Source organism: Moschus berezovskii, chromosome 22 (genome assembly GCF_049115385.1).
Source record: "Moschus berezovskii isolate FMDL1 chromosome 22, NW_MosBer_1.0, whole genome shotgun sequence".
NCBI lineage: Eukaryota > Metazoa > Chordata > Mammalia > Artiodactyla > Moschidae > Moschus > Moschus berezovskii.
Window position 1 is genome coordinate 13492258 of NC_142481.1, and position 20658 is coordinate 13512915.

At 49.3% G+C, this 20658-nt stretch overlaps 1 protein-coding gene across 1 annotated transcript; it reads left to right on the forward strand.

The window, feature by feature from the left end:
- Positions 1 to 11744: 11744 nt before the first annotated feature.
- On the forward strand, positions 11745 to 19438 carry LOC129546792 (cytochrome P450 2A13). Its single transcript, XM_055412103.1, has 9 exons — positions 11745 to 11924; positions 12437 to 12599; positions 13607 to 13756; positions 13993 to 14153; positions 15534 to 15710; positions 16962 to 17103; positions 17786 to 17973; positions 18593 to 18734; positions 19226 to 19438. The coding sequence occupies exons 1-9, from the start codon at positions 11745 to 11747 to the stop codon at positions 19405 to 19407; spliced, it is 1485 nt and encodes a 494-aa protein (XP_055268078.1). The 3' UTR covers positions 19408 to 19438.
- Positions 19439 to 20658: the final 1220 nt, after the last annotated feature.

Below are 20658 nucleotides of genomic sequence, written 5' to 3' on the forward strand. Positions count from 1 at the left end.
AGAGAAGCCCAAGGGTTTGGGGTGACACCAGGTAGTGTGAATAAGGTTTGAGAGGGGACGTCCCTGGCAATCCAGTAGTTAGATCATGCTTCCAGTGCAGAGGGCAAGGGTTCCACCCCTGGTCAGGGAACTAAGGCCCCATATGCCAAACGGTATCAGCTCAGTTCAGTCACGAATGGCAAACCACTTCAGCATTCTTGTCTTGCCTTGAGAACCCCATGAACAGTATGAAAAGGCCCAGCGGTACGGCTAAAATTTAAAAAAAAGATTGGAGAGTTGATGTATCTTTTTATTTCCTTGGAGTAAATTCCTCTCAGAAATTAGGTGAACCAAGTGTCTTTATATGTCACTGATAGGAAGAACCAATCAGGATATATGAGTCAGAGCAAACATTTTCTTTGCTTTTTTTTCTTGGTCTGAAAAGGGTTTTTTTTTCCTTCTCTTTTTTAAAATTTACTTTTGGTTGTGCTGGGTCTTCAATGCTGTGTGTGGGCTTTCTCGGTGAGCAGGAACCACTCTTCATTGAGGTGCGTGGGCTTCTCACTGCAGTGGCCTGTTTCGTCTCAAAGCACAGCCTCTAGGCACACGGGCTTCAGTAGTTGCAGCATGTGGGCTCAGTAGCTGCAGCTTGAGGGTGCTAGAGCTTGGGCTCAGTAGTTGTGGCGTATGGGCTTAGTTGCCCTGTGGCCTGTGAAATCTCTCCAGACCAGGGATGGAAACTTCATCCCCTGCTTTGGCAGGCAGATTCTTAGCCACTGTACCACTTCCCTTCAGGGAAGTCCTGAAAGGTTTTACTGAGATATTCACGGGTCATAAAAATCCACCCACTTAAGGTGTACAATTAAATGTTTTTTGATACATTCATAGATAGATGCAATCATCACCACAGTCAATTTTAGAACATTTTCATCACCTCAAAAATAAGGAACTCCCTGCTGGTCCAGTGGTTAATACTCTGCTTCCACTGCAGGGGGCACAGGTTCGATCCCTAGTCTGGAAACTAAGATCCCACGTGCCTCCTCACAATGTGGCAAAATAATAATAAACCATACCTTCTAGATGTCACTCCCCTACTCTGTCACCCCACTCCCCATCCTAAGCAACAATTAATCTACTTTCTATCTCTACAGGTTCTCTATTCTTGACTTTCATGTAAATGGAATCATACAATCATGTGATTGTTTGTGTGACTGGCTTCTTTTGCCTAGCATAATGTTTTCAAGTTTCCTGCTAGTGACAGTATGGAACATTACTTTAGTCCTTTTCATGGCTGAATAAAATTCAGTTGTATGGATATACCATATTTTTCTTAACCATTTTTCTGTTAATGGATGTATTAACTCGCTAAGCCTGGTAGCTTCCTAGTATAAACAGAGTTGGTCACTCAGCTGTGTCCAACTCTTTGTGACCCCATGGACTGTAGCCCACCTGGCTCCTCTGTTCATGGAATTCTCCAGGGAAGCATAGCAGAGCTGGTGGCCATTTCCTTCTTCAGGGGATCTTCCCGACTCATGGCTCTAACCCATGTCTCCTGCATTGCAGGCAGATTCTTTACTGTCTGAGCCACCAGGGAAGCCCAAAGAACCAATGGAAACGCTTCCTAGGTACCAAGTCAAAGTATCACTAACTGGGTGGCTTAAAAAAGAAACCCAGAAACTTTGGCCATGGCTCATGACTTGAAGTAACCTCCACTGGCCTTCAAAGTCAAGCATTCTGGGGGCTCATCTTCCTGCTGCTGGACTTCCTGGTTGGGGAGTTTGAGGTTTGGAACCCCTTGGTCCTTGGCAAGCATCTCTACAATTGTAATTATCCTCCTGCTTGTGGGTTGCCCACCTAGGGGTACAGGTCTTGACTACACTGCATTTCTGCCTCTCCTACCCACCTCATTGTGGTTCCTTCTTTTTTTTTTAAGTAATTAATTTATTTTTTATTGGAGGCAAATTATTTTACAATATGATATTGGTTGGTTTTGCCATATATTGACATGAATTCGCCCCGTGTTTACATAAGTTCTCCCTCCTGAACCCCCCTCCCACCTCCCTCCTCCCTTTATCCTCCCTCTGGGTCATCCCCGCACGCCAGCTCCAAGCATCCTATAACATGCATCGACCCTAAACTAGTGATTCTTTTCACATATGACAACATACGTGTTTCAATGCCATTCTCCCAAATCATCCCACCTTCATCCTCTCCCACAGAGTCCCAAAGGCTGTTCTATATATCTGTGTCTCTTTTGCTGTCTCGTATACAGGGTTATCATTTGCATCTTTCTAAATTCCATATATATGCGTTAGTAGACTGTATTGGTGTTTTTCTTTCTGGCTGTGGTTCCTTCTTTATACTTGTAGCTGAAGATCTTTTCTGCTAGTCTTCAGGCCTTCTTATCAATAGTTGCTCTGTAAATAGTTGTAATTTTGGTGTGTCTGTAGAAGAAGGTATGCTCAGGGTCTTCCTTCTCTGCCATCCTGGCCCCTTCAGCAGGTGTTTTATGAACAGTTGCTTAATAAATGAACCATTTGTCCGAATTTTCTCTCCATTTCCCAGTCCTACACCAAACAGTCTCTCAAGAGCACAGCTCGTTTTTTTTTTTTTAATACTCTCTCCAATGCAAGTTACTCATTCAACCACTTTCAAAGAGTCTCAGGATCAGAATTAGAGTCAATACCTCTTGTATCTCAACACCATTTTGACATCCTTGAGCATAAACATAACAGGTGCTTCTTTAAGTCTTGTCTGCTAAACTCCAAAATTAGGGTCATGCTAGGGTTGTTCTCCATCAATTGCCTTTTCTCTTGAGTATGGTTATATTTTCCTATATCTTCATATACCCAGTAATTTTGGATTTTATCAAGAATGTTGCAAGTGATGCACTGTAGAGACTCTGGGTTCTGTGATGTTCTGTTGAAGAATACTGATTTGTTCATTTTCAGGGAGCAGTTAACTTGGCTGAGTTCAAATGCTCAGCTCTGAAATCTTCTTTCAGTTCTTTTAGTCTTAGCTGACACCACTTGGAATTTTCCAGCACATAAATAGTTCAAAAAGCAGTCAGAAATTTGGACAGCATTTATACATAGAATTTGGGGCTCCCCTCTCTCTCTCCTCTTTCAATATTTTGCCATCACTACCATCAGATGTTGTAATTACCCTAAACTCTGTTCCTTGGTCTTTCAAGTCAGAAAAATTCCAATGTTTCTATCTGGGTTTTATCTGCCTCCATGGCACCTTCCAGGGCACCTGCTTTCAGGCCCATATATGTGTGTGTGTATATACCCACACAAAACACGGAATTATCCTCCTCTGGCCCCTTTCAGTATCTGCCTGCTTTATTCACTATCCAGAAATTGAAGGGAATTGGGTTTTTTAAATGTTTTATTCTGAATTTATAGTTGCTATTTTCAGGATGCTTGATCCTATGTGCGTGTTCAGTCACTCAGTCCTGTCCAACTCTGTGTGACCCCATGGACTGTAGCCCACCGGGCTCCTCTGTCCATAGGATTCTCCAGGTATGAATACTGGAGTGGGCTGCATTTCCTTCTCCAGAGGATCTTCCCAACCCAGGAATTAAATCCATCTCTCTTGTGTCTCCTGCATTGGCAGGTAGGTTCTTTGCCACGAGTGTTGCCTGGGAAGCCCTATTTGACCCCATAGAAGCTATTCAACCATTATCAGAATCAGAAAACTCCTCAGAGCACTTCCAAAGTATGACCACTCAACCCACTTGTAAATTTTGTTTTTCTTTTTTCGAGTCTGCCTCCTTCAGCCCTGTTGTCATCTGGCAAACTTTTCCCCTCTCTACTCCAAGACCTGCTCTTCTTCTGGCAAGGAGGCATTTCGGTGGCCATAGGTGTGAGCTGTCCAAACAAACAAACAAAACCTTGACTTTCTTTGACCTTCTCCTTCACTGCATTCCAACCAACACTCCTGTTCAAACCACCCTAATTCCTGTCATCACTGAAATTTGAAATACAAACATTTCACTCCCTGACCAAAGCCTCTTATTCTCCAGGCTCACTCACCATTTCACTGCCCATGACTTGGATGGTAACACTGCTTGACCAAGTCTTTGGTTAATGTTCCAAAGAATGCAAACTCGATAGAATGTTAATTATCTATTAAGTATCTATTAAGATACCTTTTAAACATATTTTTTAATATTTTGGATTTTTTATTTCAACCTTAAGGGAAGTTTTTTAAAAAATGACAGGCTATCGGGGCAGTTTTTTGATCATTCATACAGAAAAAAAGGTAGGATTTGGCAGTCTAGAGTGGTGGTGAAGAGTATGAAATTTAGAATCACACAAGACCATGTACAGACTTTATCTTTATTGGTGATAAACCCCAAACCAACTCACTTCCAACTCTTTGGGTCTTAATTAGCTCATCTGCAAAATGGGAATGACAAAACCAACACCACAGGCTTGCTATGAGGACTGTAATAAGATTAGACTCATTAAAAATTTCATACATTAAGATGATAAGTTCAATGAATGATACCATTATCACAGTACTCGTATTTAAAATTTAAAACAAGAAGGTTCACTTAAGCTTCTTTTTGGGGGAACTCCCCGGCAGTCCAGTGGTTAGGATTCCATGCTTTCACTGCTGCGGGTGCAGGTTCAATTCGATTCCACGCTTTCACTGCTGAGGATGCAGGTTCAATCCCTGGTCAGGGAACTAAAATCCCATAGGCCACGCGGAGTGGCCCCCAAAAAGGAGAAAAAACAAAACAAGACAAGACTCTCATCTGGAACTCGTTAGAAATGGTGGTTTCTCAATCCTGTGACTGTTCCAAGTTCCGCTGAACTGTTTGCTTTAAAAGATTCATTTTAAGTTCTGCACATTTCACTTCAACTTTGAAAAAAAGACTCCCTTGCGGGCAGGAGCCAGGTTTTTCCTAAGAGTTTTGGGTCAGGCTAGCAGGTAGAGGATGGAAAGTTGATGGATACGGTTGGGAGAAAGAACAAGGGGGTGTTGCTGTGAAATACATCTGTTTTGCTCCATCTATCTCACACGTCCAAGACCTGGCTTGGACCACCCCGCTCTCGCTTGGGCCACCTGGCTCTCTTCCCTTATCGTAAACTCATCCCACAAGACCCAGTTTAAATGACACTTCCTCTACCAAGCCTTCCCAATCCTCAACCCTCGGTGGCACTTTATTACTAAAAATTACTAACTAATCCTAATGGCATCACTGAGGACTTTAATTTATCCAGGTTTGCTCTCCCACTAGTCTAAGAAATCCCTCAGCACAGGGACTACGCCATGCTTCAACATTCCAAAGTTGAGCTCGTTTTTCTGTTGCCTCAGACCCGTTCTTGACCCGTCTCCCCAAACCAATAAATAACACTACCATCTCTCCCCCACACGAGCCTCTTCCCCCAGCCTCACCCCAGTACAGCCAACACAATCAAAGAAACAGCTCTTCCTTCTGCATCTTTCTCCACCCTACTCCTCTCTCTCCAGCCTCACAGTCCTGTCCGCTCTCACCGGGTTGCCTGTATGAGTCCCTTCCTCATCTGAAAAATCTTTCTAAAACACAAATCTGACCATTTTGTTCCTCCGCTTAAAAGCCTTCTGGGACCCCCTGCAGCTTCAGGACAGAGTCCAAACTTCCCACCCCCATACCCCATCCCCAGATTCGACTCCTGCTCACGGCTCCAGACTCATCAGTGAACATGGCCCCGGATCTCTGTGCTCTTAACAGCTTTCATCCACACTCCACAGGCCTCTGGCCTTTATGCAAGCTGACTCTGCCAGCAACTCTCCCTCCCCATTCTCCCTATCCTCCCATTGAAAAGTCCCTACTGAGGCCTCTAGTGGCTACAAGTGCCATTTCTGGACTCCGACAGACACCTCTGACTCCTTCATCCCAGCCCTGACCCCTCTGCCTGTGTCTCTATCTTGATCTTGACTCCTCTGCCTATGTCCCCCCATCTTGACCTTGACCCCTCTGCCCATGTCCCCTCATCTTGATCTTGACCCCTCTGCCTGAGTCCCTCTATCTTGACCTTGACCCCTCTGCCTATGCCCCCATCCTGATCTTGACCCCTCTGCCTGAGTCCCCCTATCATGGTCTTGACCCCTCTAGCTGTTCCTCCTCCTCCCAGCACTATCCACTCTGGGCTGTCGTTGTCTGGTGACTGATCTGTCTCCCCCTCTGGAGAAAAAGCTCCATGAAAGCAGGTCCCAGGGCTGTCTTGGCTGCCCCTGTGCCCTGAGAATCACCCAGCATAGGCTGGCATGAAGCCGTGGGTTCTGTGAACACTGGTCAAATGCCTCTTATTAAAAGGCTTATTAGGAGCCTGGGGATAATACCGTGGGAAAGAGAATTTACTGAGAAGCTGATACAATGGGAGTAACCTACCTCAGAATGATTTCTACCCAATATGATCCTTAAAAACTGAAGGAAGCAATATACTGAAAAATAAGGGAACTGTTTGTTTGTTTTGTAAGAAGAGAAATGGAGCTGGGCCAGGGTATTTGGAATCCAAACACAGAGAAGCACAAGCAGAGCTGACATTCCCATGTTTGCAATGTGGCTCACATGCTTACATACATCAGAGTACACACACACACAAATCCACACACTCATGTATGGTCATGAGTTCTACAAGCACAGATGTGCACACACAGCCACACATCAGGCTGGACCCAGAGACACACATGTAAATATCCCCTATCAGACATATCCCAAAGCAGGCACTCATGTTACCCATAGACAGATGCAGAGGCCGGTGTGCATTCAGCCATACTGGCAATAGACACGTGCACACCCCGTCATGCACTCACACATATAAACACGCATGGATACTCACTTATGCACAAACACACACTCCACAAAGATGCATAAAGTCATATATCAATCCGGACACACCGAAACATACATGCACAGACACCTCAAGCTTGTACCCAGAAATACACACACATTCAGATGTATAAATAAGGAGACATCAGAAAAGCTTCATAGAACATTCTACAATATATCTGACCAGTCCTCATTTAAATTACCAAGGGCATCAAAAACAAAGAAACCAGAAATGTCTGAGAAACTTATAACCAAAACGAGCTGAAGGAGACATGACGATCAAATGTACTGTGGTATCCCAGAGGAGAAAGGGGGCGTTAGGTAAACGAAGGAAATCTGAATAAAGCATGGACTTTAATAATAATACTGCATCGGCGTTGGTTTATACTTTTAATACGAAACATACCAACCCGACTTCCCAGGTGGCTCAGTGGTAAAGAATCCGCCTGCAATGCAGGAGAAGCGGGTTAGATCCCTGGGTTGGGAAGATCCCCTGGAGAAGGAAAGGGCAACCGACTCCAGTATTCTTGCCTGGGAAATCCCAGGGACAGAGGAGCCTGGAGGGCTACATTCCATGGGGTCACAAAAAGAGTTGGACACGACTGAGCAACTAAACAGCAACAACCATACTAATCATACTAATGTAAAATATTCAATAAAAGGAGAAACTGTGTATTGCGGGAAGGTGTAACATGGGAATGCTCAATTCTGTGATATAAAATTCTTTAAAATAGTCTTTTTTTTTTTTTACTTTTTGCAGTGTTTTTTATCTTTTTATATTATACAAAACTTTACCAACCACTCAATACTTTTACCAAAAGAGGATGGAAACGGCCTGGCCTTGACTTACAGAACTCTTTCCATTGCAGTACAATGTAACTAATTAACCTCACCTTCCATCTAGACTGAGGATCCCGACTGCCTGCATCTCAGAGGTATAAAATAAAAGTCTATTAATTCAACTAAAAGATATGTCTCTAAAGAAATAAATAAGGAGAAGAATGACTGAGGCACCTAGGAAAACCCACTGGACAAGATGGCGCAAATATAAACAGATCCAGAAGCACACAACAGGGCTGAAGGGCAGGCTGACCTGCAGGGAAGGAGAAAGAGCAAGACACACAGAAAGTCAGAAATGGGGGGAGAAAGACAAAGCACAACGCTGGGCAAAGCCCTGGGCAGAGCTCCATGCCTGTCCAGAGGGTCTAATCCTGACCCACTCTTCCTCAGACAACGCTTAACCACCATCCCTCCAGGAGGTGCCTAAGAGATCCACTTCCTAGCACAGCTCCAGGAGGTACAGTTTTCGTTTGTTTTTAAGAAGAGACGTCTTTATCTTACTTTTTTGGTGGTGCTGGGTCTTAGTTGCTGCGCGGGCTTTCTCCAGTTGCGGCGAGCGGGGGCCACTTTTCGTGGCAGTGCACGGGCTTCCCTTGCTGCAGAGCACAGGCTCTAGGCACGCGGGCTTCAGAAGCTGTTGCTCTCAGGCTCTAGAGCGCAGGCGCAGTAGTTGTGGGGCACCGGCTTAGTTGCCCTGCAGCAGGTGGAATCTTCTTAGACTCCAGGGATCGAACCTGCGCCTCCTGCATTGGCAGGCGGATTCTTTACCACTGAACCACCAGGGACATCCAGGGAATACAGTTCTGCTGTCCGGAGGAAGAAATGGGGATGGAGGTCTCCCCAAAACTTTCTCTCTCTCCTTTTCCAAAGGAAAAACTTTCGAGACTTTGTGCGAGAGAATGTAAAATACAGAGGAATGCTTAGAGAACCTCTTATCTGTGGCCTTCATTCCATGGATTAATGGTCAGTTCAGTTCAGTTCAGTCGCTCAGTTGTGTCCGACTCTTTGCGACCCCATGAATCACAGCACGCCAGGCCTCCCTGTCCATCACCAACTCCCGGAGTTCACTCAAACTCATGTCCATCGAGTCGGTGATGCCATCCAGCCATCTCATTCTCTGTCGTCCCCTTCTCCTCCCGCCCCCAACCCTTCCCAGCATCAGATTAATGGTAAGAATGGATAATACTGACTGAGGGCTTACTGCCATGCAGCTTAAATGCATTAACCTACTGATTCCTTACCAAAAGAGACTAAGAGGTGGGTACCACCATTGGCCCCATAAGGTCCAGAGAGGTGAGGTTATCTGTTCAAGGTGACACAACCACAGATGGGATTCCAATCCATGTCTTCATCTTGCTCTTAACCACTGTTCCATCATCCTGAAAGGGACACAGAGACCCAGCAAGGAGAAAGAATTTTCCCGGGTTCACCACTAGCTACTCTTTAAACTGTTTGTTGTTGGTTGGTTGGTTTGTTTTTAACTTTTTTCAGTGCTTTTTATTTTTTATACTATACAAAACTTTACCAACCACTCAACATGTTTACCAAAAGAGGATGGAAACGGGCTGGCCTCACCTTACAGACTTTTTTCCATTGTAGTAAAATGGAACTAATTAACCTCACTTTCCATCTAGACTGACGATCCCAACTGTCTGCATCTCAGATATACAAAAATAAAGTCTATTAGTTGATTATGGGCTACTACTCTAGAAGCCCATATCCAGGCCACCACAGGCTAGCACGTGTCCTGCCTGCCTCCGGGAGATAGAACATGTGATGATGGACAGTAACCTCTTGCTCCATGTTCCAGGGCCAACATCAAAGTCAAATTCACTTGACCTCACTGTACCCCAAGTGCTGCTCCTCCCTGCCCAGCTCGCAGCAGCCTGTTTGAACACTCAGTGCCCTTGCTGGTACCGATCTCATTGAAAACCAAGCTCCCCAAATTTCTACCTCACTCCTTGTCATGGAATAAGGGGGAAGAGGTGGACGCAGGCGTGGGGCCAGCCCAGGTGCAGCTGGCGAGTGATACCTGCCAAGCCGGAGCTAATCCTCTTGCCCTCCTCCATTTCCCCCTCCAAAACCAACAAACAAATGTCATCTCTCTGCTTTGTTCTCTGCCCTTTGTCCCCTCCCTGAAGGACTCAGAGCTCAGCAGCCTAGAATGATCTAGCAAGATGCCAGCCCTGGGAGTACCAGCCTCACCCACCTGTTCTCATCCAAGGTTAGAGGTGGCACCTGAGCAGGGCTGTCCGACTTTCAGAGCTTATCTGGGGTCCACCCGGGGCTCCCTTTCAGGCCCACAGAGGATCCGTCTCAGCACCCATGGGATGTTCACATCAGAACCCACTGGGACCAACGTCTGGATCTCTACGGTGCCACCCTTATGCTGTCCTGAAGGCAGCCCCAAGGGCTCCCTGTGCCTACCCTCAGAGCCCTCTTGATATCACAGGTGGCTCTATTACTATTTTCCTGGCATCAGGTTCAATGTCACCTGATGTTTAATCCTAGTGTCCACCTGGGGGCAGGCTCAGTGCCAACAGGATACCCTGCCTTCCCAGGGCTACCTGATGCCAAAAGCAGAACCCAATGTAATCCCTGTGTCCAAGGCTGATGCCAATGTCAGCACTCACCTGCCTCTAACTTTGACTCTCACGTGGCCCGCAGGGTGGGCTAGGCCAGTCAATGGAAGGAGAACCAGGAGAGAGTTCCCATTCCAGCTCCCTTACCTGTGTGGCCTCCAGCAAGTGGCTTTACAGGGTCCCAGGCTTCTCAGCTGCCAAGTGAAGACAATAATGAACCAGCCCTCTGTTAGAGGGATTCAGTAAGATCAGGAGGATGTGGACGTAATCTTCACAGTTAGTACTGTGATGGGGTTAAGTGTCATTATGAAGGAAAAATGTCAGTGAAGGGAGGACATGGGACCACTCCTCTTTTCTCTTCCCCCACTTTCAGAATCCCAGGATTTCTCTCTGTTCCTGACACTGGAGTTTACCCAAATCTCTCCTGACATAGTTGCCTGCTAACAGAAGCCCTGACACACCAGGAATCACCTCTAAAGGGGACTTCACACACCTTCCAGTACAACCTTCTCTTCCAAATACGAAACATTAACAATAATAGAAATGATACAGTGAACATAGTAGTCTTCCCTAAGGATCTGGGTAGGGAGCCAGTGGGATGCTGTGTGAACTCTAGCCCTTGAAACATTTGGGATTTTTTTGATTTGGGTATCAAATTGATGGTTATTACTACTTCCCAAGCCCTGGCCAGTTCTTCTGCTGGTTGAGACTGTGAGTTACTGTTCTCCAGTTCTGTGGAAAATTCCACAGATGCACAGCTCTGGTCTTCCACCTCTTGCCCAACCACAGATGGTCAGTTCTATGACCCCCATTGTGACCTTGCTTTGAGGTTCCGATGAAGCTTTTGGGCATCAAGAGTGAGCAACATGTCCAAAATAAAAGCAAGTCAACATCAGATGGGATCAGATGGGATCAGATTCTGAGTCCGGATCCAGCTGGACTCTGCTCCCAGGAACCCCACACCCACAATAGGGATCCTTTCCCATCTCAAGACCCTCAAATCCATTCCCTGGAATTCCTCCTGCCACCACGAGACCCTTCAACGTACATCCCTCCTCACCAAAAGACCCCCAAATCCACAGCCACACATCCCGAACATTCTAATATCTTTACATCCAGACCTGTGATTTTCATTTTCCCAAGACCTCCAAATCCACAACTTTGCGGGTCCCTTCTCACTCTGAGATCCCAAGTCCAAAGCTCAGGGGCTCCCCAAAATCTTCAGTTCTGGAACGTATCTACTGTCTCCCCCAAAGTCCACAGCCCTACGCAGTCTCTCCCCACAGACCACAAATTCCACCTTGGGGCCCTCTCCTTGTTAACCTGAACTGAGGTCCCCCCTCCCCTTCCTGGTTGGCTGGGTCCCAAGCTAGGCAGGGAGCAGAGTAGGGAGCACAGATGTGAGGTGAAAGGAGACAATTATATAATCAGGACCAAAGTCTGTCCTGCCTTCCCAGGTAGTATAAAAGCCAACCATCTCGGACATCACCACCTGCCCATCACTCCCAGCTGCCACCATGCTGGCCTCGGGGCTGCTCCTCGTGGCTTTGCTGGCCTGTCTGACTGTCATGGTCTTGCTGTCTGTCTGGCGTCAAAGGCAGATCAAGGGGAAACTGCCCCCAGGGCCCACTCCTCTGCCCTTCATCGGGAACTACCTGCAGCTGAACACCGAGCAGATGTACAACTCCCTCATGAAGGTGTCACATGGCAGAGACGGGTGGAATGGGATGGGGGGGCGGCCTGGTCAGTTTGTCTGGGGTTTTATGGCAGGGGATGGGCAATGTTGGGCAAGAGCCTTAGGAAAGAAAAAGGGAATTTTAAAGATCCAATACCAGGGTCCTGGGGCTTCCCTGGTGGCCCAAAGGTAAAAAACCCATCTGCTGATACAGGAGACTCAGGTTTGATCCCTGCCCTGGGAAGATGTCCCAGAGAAGGGAATAGCAACCGACTCCAATATTCTTGCATGGAAAATCCCATGGACACAGGAGCCTGGCAGGCTACAGTCCACAGGGTCACAGAGTTAGACATGACTGGGTGACTCAACAACAACAACCAGGGTCCTAGCCAGGAAAGACGGTATCTTGGGATGTCCAGCTCCTTGACAGTCAGAACCTGCGAGGAAATGCATCCCAGTATGTGAGGTCTGGGTACAGGGCCAGTTCAGAATAGGGGCTACTCCCACTAACTAACTCCCACTCACCTCTATCAGATCAGCGAGCGCTACGGCCCTGTGTTCACGGTCTACCTGGGGACCCGGCAAATCGTGGTGCTGTGTGGCTATGATGCTGTGAAGGAGGCTCTGGTGGACCAGGCTGAAGAATTCAGTGGGCGAGGCGAGCAGGCTACCTTTGACTGGCTCTTCAAAGGCTATGGTGAGGGAGGCTGAGGGGAAGGGGGCACAGTCAGACAGACTTCGGGGTCCCCAGCTTTCTTCTCCTGACTGCCTCTGCTATTCCTGTCTCCACTGCTGTGCGTCGCTGCCCCCCTGCCCCGCTCTTCCTTGTCTTAGAGTTTCTGCATCTCTGTTCCTCCCTGCTTCTCTCTGCCCCTGTTCCCTTTCACTCGACGTCTCTTCTTTCTCCGGGTCTCTTAGAGCCTCTCGGGATCTCTCCTTTGGAACCTGGTCCTCTAGCTCCATAGGCCTTTTGGTCTGTTTCTTCTTTTCAGCTTCTGGGCTTCCCCCAGCTTCTCTCTCCTTCCCTCTTTCTTCTCCCTTTGTCTTAGAATCTCACATTATCTCTGCTTCAAAATCTCCATGCCTCCATGTCTTAGTAACAGTCTCTCTTTCCCCGCAGGGCCTGTTTCTTTCTCCCTATTTTTCTCTCTTCTCTTTGCGTGAATCTGTGTTAGTCACTCAGTCGTGTCCGACTCTGTGACCCCACAGACTGTATCCAGGCAGGCTCCTCTGACCATGGGGTTCTCCAGGCAAGAATACTGGAGTGGGTTGCCATTTCCTCCTCCAGGGATCTTCCCAACCCAGGGATCGAACCCAGGTCACCTGCATTGCAGGCAGATTCTTGACCATCTGAGCCACCAGGGAAGCCCCTTAGAATCTGCCACGGTTATGTCTGCCCCCCAGATCTGCGTGCAGCTTACTTCCCCTCCTTCCCTCCTCTGTCTGCTCTTCCCCTGAGTGTCTCTGGGTCTCTTGGCGCATCTGTTCTTTGTTCTTTGCACTCGGTCTCTCTCTGCATTTCTCTGATTCTGCCGCCGCTTCCCTCCCTCGCCCACCCTCTATCCCTCCTCCGCACCCGACTCTGGCTCTCTATCCCCCTTTCCCCGCCTTGCTCTCTCTGTCCACCCCTTCTCCCTCCGAGGAGCCCGGGAGCCGGGCCCTGCCTCGCTCTGCCCTCGTCCAGCTCCCGCGCTGCCTCCGCAGGCGTGGCGTTCAGCAACGGCGAGCGCGCCAAGCAGCTCCGGCGCTTCTCCATTACGACGCTGCGGGACTTCGGCGTGGGCAAGCGCGGCATCGAAGAGCGCATCCAGGAGGAGGCGCGCTTCCTCGTCGAGGCCTTCCGGGGCACTCGCGGTGAGCCGGGGACCCTGCAGCGTGCGAGGCGGAGGAGGAGGGCCGCGCCGACGCGGCCACACGCGTTCTGGCCCGGGAAGGGGCGCCACGTTGGGGGGAGGGTCTAGGTCCGGTGCTGGAGCTTTAGCTCAGCACTGCCGTGCCCTCCGTCACTTGTCAGACGGCATCAGAGCGCCGAGCTGGCTCTGCGCTAAATCCCTGTCTCTCCCCAACCTCCACCGCTCTCATTGCCGCAGGCGCCTTCATCGATCCCACCTTCTTCCTGAGCCGAACGGTCTCCAATGTCATCAGCTCCATCGTCTTCGGGGACCGCTTTGATTACGAGGACAAAGAGTTCCTGTCACTACTGCGAATGATGCTGGGAAGCTTCCAGTTCACTGCTACGTCTACCGGGCAGGTAACCCGAGTCAGCCTGGCTCTACCCTGCCCCTACCGTAACCTCCCGACTCCCCACCCCCAAACGCACGCGCGTGCGCACACACACACACACACACACACACACACACACACAAGTGCCCCAAACTCCCATCCTCCCCCAGACAGGGTCCCCTCAAAACCAGACCACCACTCTTGGACAACTCAACAGTTGCACCAGAGCCCAACACTCAGTCTCCAAAGACACCTGGATATCTCAAAAGATGCACCCTCCACCAAAAAAACAAAGGAAGAAGAAAGAAGAATGAAAAAAAAAAAAAAACCTGCATAAAAGATACATGTCCTCAACCCAGCTTTCTTACCAGGACAAGTGTCCTCATCCCAGCTTATCTTAGTCTGTAACAAGTGGTCCCTTTTTAGACACTCCATCTCAAAGAATGGGAGGGGACCTCTTGGTGGTCCAGTGGTTCGGACTCTGCGCTTCCAATGCAGGAGGCATGGGTTCGATCCCCAGTCAGGGAACTAAGATCCTGCATGCTGCTTGGCATGGCAAAAAAAAAAAAAAGATATTTTCTTTCCATCTGAATTTCTTAACACCTGGCAAGTGGTCACCTCAACCCACTTCCTGACTACCTGGACACCTGGTGCTTCAAAATTCAGCCCACCAAAATCATTGGTTCTCCACACAGATGTCCCACACCAGCCCACTGGAATCTCCAGAGAGTGCCCCCTCCCCAGTTCACTTAAACAGCTGAACATGTAGACAGGTACCCCATCCGAGACCCCTAAATGCATAATCACCTAGGTAGATTGTTCCCCACACACCCAAATAAGTGTCCCCTGATTCAGCTCATTTCCAGCACCTACAGAAGTGCCCTCCATTGGTCCATCTGAATATCTGAACACTTGAACAGGTATCTTCCCACCTTAACACGTGCACCCCAACCCCACTTTAGTACCTCAACACCTGCACAGAAACCCCAACCCAGACCCCCTAAACATCTGGACAGTTGTGTCCAACTAAGACCACACCAATGCCTAGACACTTAGGCAGGTGACCACCCCCCATACAAGTCCCACCTAAATAGCTAAACACCTGGACAGGTGTCTCCCAACCCAACCTCATCTGAATATATGAACCCCGGGTGTGTTTCTCCAGTCCAACATCATCTGAATATCTGAATATGAGTCCCAGTCCATCTCACTTTAATCCTTGGACAGGGGCCCTCACACGTAACTCATTGTGAAAACACATTCCCATCCAGCCTCATCAAAATATGTAAACATCTGGGCAGGCACCTGTAACCCAGTACCTGCCTTGCCCTGAGACAGGGCCCACTGCCACCAGGTCCTGCACACTGACAGCTGTCCTTCCTTCCCCTTCTCCCCTCCCCATCCTCAGCTCTACGAGATGTTCTACTCAGTGATGAAATATCTGCCAGGGCCACAGCAACAGGCCTTTAAGGAGCTGCAGGGACTGGAGGACTTCATAGCCAAGAAGGTGGAACAAAACCAGCGCACGCTGGACCCCAACTCCCCACGGGACTTCATTGACTCCTTCCTCATCCGTATGCAGGAGGTACACCCTCACAGCCAGGATGAAGAGGTCCAGAGCCAGGCAGAGGGAAATCAGGCTGAGGGTAGAGGAGAACAGAGGCCCATCGAAATCACCCCTCCCCCAACCTAATAATAACTCACCAACTCTATGGACAGTTTGAGTAAGCTCCGGGAGTTGCTGATGGACAGGGAAGCCTGGCGTGCTGCCATCCATGCGGTTGCAGAGTTGGACACGACTGACCCACTGAACTGAACCTAATAATCTTCACAATCCCAGTGATAATTAACCATCACTCTTCCACTACCGGAGTTCCCAGGTGGCACGAGTGGCAAAGAACCCGCCTGCCAATGCAAGAGACATAAGAGATGCGAGTTTGATCCCTGGGTCAGGAAGATCCCCTGGAGGAGGACATGGCAACCCACTCCAGTATTCTTGCCTGGAGAATCCCATGGACAGAGGAGCCTGGCGGGCTACAGTCCATGGGGTCTCATGGAGTCAGACACCACTGAAATGGCTTAGCAGAGCACACATTCCACCTATTGAGCCATTTTGCCCACAGGCAGGACTTATGAATGTGAATCGTGATAGCAAACATTTCTGTAAAACTACCATGCACCAAGTTTCCCAGACTGCACGAGTGGTAAAGAACCCACCTGCCAATGCAGGAGACATAAGAGACATGGGTTCGATCCTTGGGTCGGGAAGATCTCCTGAAAGAGGGCATAGCAACCCAGTATTCCTTCCTGGAGAATCCCCTGGACAGAGGAGCCTGGTGGGCTACAGCCCATGGAGTTACAAAGAGGTAGACACCACTGAAGCGACTTAGCACGCAGGCCCCAGTGGTTAGGACTTTGCGCTCTCACTGCCAAGGGCCCGGGGTTTAATCCCTGGTCAGGGAAGATCCTGCAAGTCACATGGCACAGCCAAAAAAAAAAAAGGTGGGGGGGGGTTAATTTGAAAAAGTAATAAAATAGAGTGTTGTTACTTGCTCGGTCATGTCTGACGGTTTGCAACCCCATGGACTGTAGCCCACCAAGCTCCTCAGTCCATGCATGGGATTCTCCAGGCAGGAATACTGGAGTGGGTAACTATTCCTTTCTCCAGGGGATCTTCCTGATCCAGGGATTGAACCCAAGTCTCCTGCATTGCAGGTAGATTCTGTCTGAGCCACCGGGGAAGCCCCTATAAAATAAAGAGGCAGGTCCAAAGGGGAAAATCCCCAGAAGGGCCCTGAGAGGATAGGGCTTCACCTGAAGCCCTCTGTCCATGCAGGAGAAGGAGAATCCCAACACGGAGTTCTACAGGAAGAACCTGGTGCTGACAACACTGAACCTCTTCTTTGCGGGCACCGAGACGGTCAGCACGACCATGCGGTATGGCTTCCTGCTGCTCATGAAGCACCCAGATGTGGAGGGTAAGGCTGGAGAGGGCAGGGAAGCGGGCACCACAGACCCCTCCCCCCAATTCCTCTGAGCCTGCTGCAATGGTCCCATCTCTCTCAGGTCCATGGACCCTCAGACACGCTCTGCTCTCTAGAGACTAGGTGATGTTTGGCTGATAAGCACCAGCCAAGTCTCACCAGCTGTAAAAATATTGAAAATATCTGAACTGATTGGTATATAGTTCCTGCGGCTGACCCAACCAAGTGCCCACCGCCCCCTCCTCCAGACTTTCCCCAGGACTCTTCCTTTGCACCTCCCCTATGATTTCCATAGGACCAGGCGAACAAGGTGGGCTTCCCTGGTGGCTCAGTGGTAAAGAACCTTCCTGCCAGTGCAGGAGATGCAGCTTCAATCCCTGGGTCAGGAAGATCTCCTGGAGAAGGCAATGGCAACCCACTCCAGTATTTCTGCCTGGGAAATCCTGCGGACAGAGGAGCCCGGCAGTCTACAGCCCATGGGGTCACAAAGTCAGACACGACTGAAGCATCTAAACAAAGTGAGCAAGACCCTGCACCAACAGTGTCTACAGCCGACGTCTGATCTGAATGGTCTGCATCCACATCACACATGGATGTCAGGCATTGTACATATCTGGATTTTCATTCCTGCCCCGAGTCCCCTCAAGAGCTAAATACGTTCTCCCCACTCCCCTAGCCAAAATCCATGAGGAGATTGACCGTGTCATCGGCAAGAACCGTCAGCCCAAGTTTGAGGACCGAGCCAAGATGCCCTACACAGAGGCTGTGATCCACGAGATCCAGAGATTCGGAGACATGATCCCCATGGGCTTGGCTCGCAGAGTCACCAAGGATACCAAGTTTCGAGACTTCCTCCTCCCCAAGGTGCTGCCCACCCAGCCGGCTCCCTGTGACTCTAAACCCCGTTCCTCTTAGAACCTTCCCAGCCCATGATCCACGGGACCCACTCCCCTAATCAAAGACTTTCCCCACTACCTTGTCCCTGCCACCTTCCCCCTTGGAGACTCCAGACCTCCCCAGACCTCTTGCCTCAAGGCACATGAACCCTATGTGCCCTCCCAAATTCCTGTCTCAAGAGAAATGAACCTCATTTCCCCTAGACCTTCAAGGATCCTGCCTAGAGGGACACGAACCCCACGTCTCCCAAAATTCCTGTCTCAGGGAACATGACCCTCCCGCCCCCTCAACCTCCTGCCAGGGGAGACATGAACTGTGTCCCCGAAACCATCTGCCCCAGGAGACACAGAACCCATGCTCTTCAAACTTCCCTTCTCAGGGGACATAAGCCCCATGTCAGCCAAACTTCCTGTCTTGAGGACATGAATCTCGTGTCCCCTAAAGAACCTCCCCAGAGGACCCCAACTCCCATGCCTTCCCTTGTCCTCACCGAGGGCACCCAAATTCCCCCTCTGCCCACAATGTGCTTTCATCATACCCATCCCCTACTCCACCTTATCAAAGTCCCCTCCCTCCTCTCAACCAGGGCACCGAAGTGTTCCCTATGCTGGGCTCCGTGCTGAGAGACCCCAAGTTCTTCTCCAACCCCCGAGATTTCAATCCCCAGCACTTCCTGGATGAAAAGGGGCAATTTAAGAAGAGTGATGCTTTTGTGCCCTTCTCCATCGGTAAGAGAAACTGCCAAGTCAACACCCACAGGGGCCTCCTTCATCTCTAACCTAGCTTCTTTCTCCGGCTTGGAAGTCCTTCTTACCATATACCCTGGGGCCAGTCAGCAATCCCCATAACTACCAAGAGCATGGGCCAAAGCAAAAGCAAAGGAATGATGGGGAAAATCAAAGCCCAGAGTGAGAGATTTAAGTCCAAGGTCATTTAAATCCTTCAAATTCTTAAAAAGGCAATGACAGCAGTAGCCATATTTGAGTGTGTATTTAGGGGCAAGGGGCATCCAAAGTTCCAATTGCTACAGTCTGGGCTCATTCCACCAGAAGTTCTAGGGAAACAGGCTCAGAGAAGAGTAGCAACTTCTCTGCAAGTCTCTCCAGCCTCGACATCCCAGCCCGTCCTCCCTGAGAGGACGCAGCTGGGGGTCGGTAGTGGGGGTCAGGCAACAGTGAGAACAGACCTCACCTCCGCGCCTCCCACTCTGGTCCTTCAGGAAAGCGGTACTGTTTCGGAGAAGGCCTTGCCAGAATGGAGCTCTTCCTCTTCCTCACCACCATCATGCAGAACTTCCACTTCAAGTCCCCACAGTCGCCCCAGGACATCAACGTGTCCCCTAAACTCGTGGGCTTTGCCACCATCCCTCCAAACTACACCATGAGCTTCCTGCCCCGCTGAATCAGGGCTGCGCCCTGGCGGGGCTGGTGGGAGGAGCAAACGGGGGAGGGAGGGGCCTGGGCGGGGTTAGGGGTCGGGGCGGGGTTAGGGGCGGGGCTAAGGATGGGGAATGGTGGAGGGTGGGGAGGAAAGGGCAAGGTGGATAGGAGAGAAAGAAGAAACAGAACGGACTCTTTGTTCAGCTTGCTAGAGATGAGGGAAAGAAACGTTATGTTATACTTTAAATAGTGACAATAGTAGATATTATTTATTGAGCAAATATTCTGTGTCAGTTCTATGCTTAAAGTGTCTTAAACTCACCTCACTTAATGCTCACAAACCTACCGTGATAGGGAACAGTATCTATGCCCATTTTATAGATAACAAAGATGAGGCCCAGAAAGTTTAAGTCTATCTGAGGTCCCACAGAACACAAGTCAGTCAGTACTCAGCAAGAACATGAATATGCTGCTACTGCTAAGTCACTTCAGTCGTGTCCGACTCTGTGCGACCCCATAGACGGCTGCCAACCAGGCTCCCCCGTCTCTGGGATTCTCCAGGCAGGAACACTGGAGTGGGTTGCCATTTCCTTCTCCAACATGAATATAGATGGCCATATTTAGCCCTGATGCTGGGAAATACGTACCCTGATGCTGGGAAAGATTGAGGGCAGGAGGAGAAGGGGATGACAGAGGATGAGATGGTTGGATGGCATCACTGACTCAATGGATGTGAATTTGGGTCAACTCCGGGAGTTGGTGATGGACAGGGAGGCATGGCGTGCTGAGGTCCATAGGGTCACAAAGAGTCGGACACGACTGAGCGACTGAACTGAACTGAACTGATACTTAGCCCAGAGTCCTTGGATAGATTCTTTAAAAGCATCCCTTCTTCAACTGAAAACACAGCAACTTATTATATTATTACACAACCTGAACAGCTCTGTCCAGGGGACTTTTCCAGAGTCCTGACAGGCAGCTCACCTGGCTTCACTACACACTTGCCTACACGCTTCCCCACTCAGACACACTTTGGATGACAGCATATTTCGTGCCCATCACCAGATCAGGCTACTGTGTCCGACAGGAGTCAGACTGTTGGTGGTGGTGTTTTTCTGGATGTGCTAGGTCTCCGTTGCTCTACGCAGGCTTTTCTCTAGTTGCAGCAAGCAGGGGCTACTCTTCATTGCAGAGCTTGGGCTTCTTATTTTGGTGGCTTCTCTTGTAGCGGAGCACGGGCTCTAGGGGCACGGGTTTTGGTAGTTGTGATGCA

Bases quoted from the DNA above. Each gene is read 5' to 3' on its own strand.
- LOC129546792 (XM_055412103.1), top strand. From the start codon at position 11,745: ATGCTGGCCTCGGGGCTGCTCCTCGTGGCTTTGCTGGCCTGTCTGACT. The intron at 13,757-13,992 runs GTGAGCCGGGGA...TCATTGCCGCAG, and splicing joins GGCCTTCCGGGGCACTCGCG to GCGCCTTCATCGATCCCACC. The intron at 18,735-19,225 runs GTAAGAGAAACT...CTGGTCCTTCAG, and splicing joins TTTTGTGCCCTTCTCCATCG to GAAAGCGGTACTGTTTCGGA.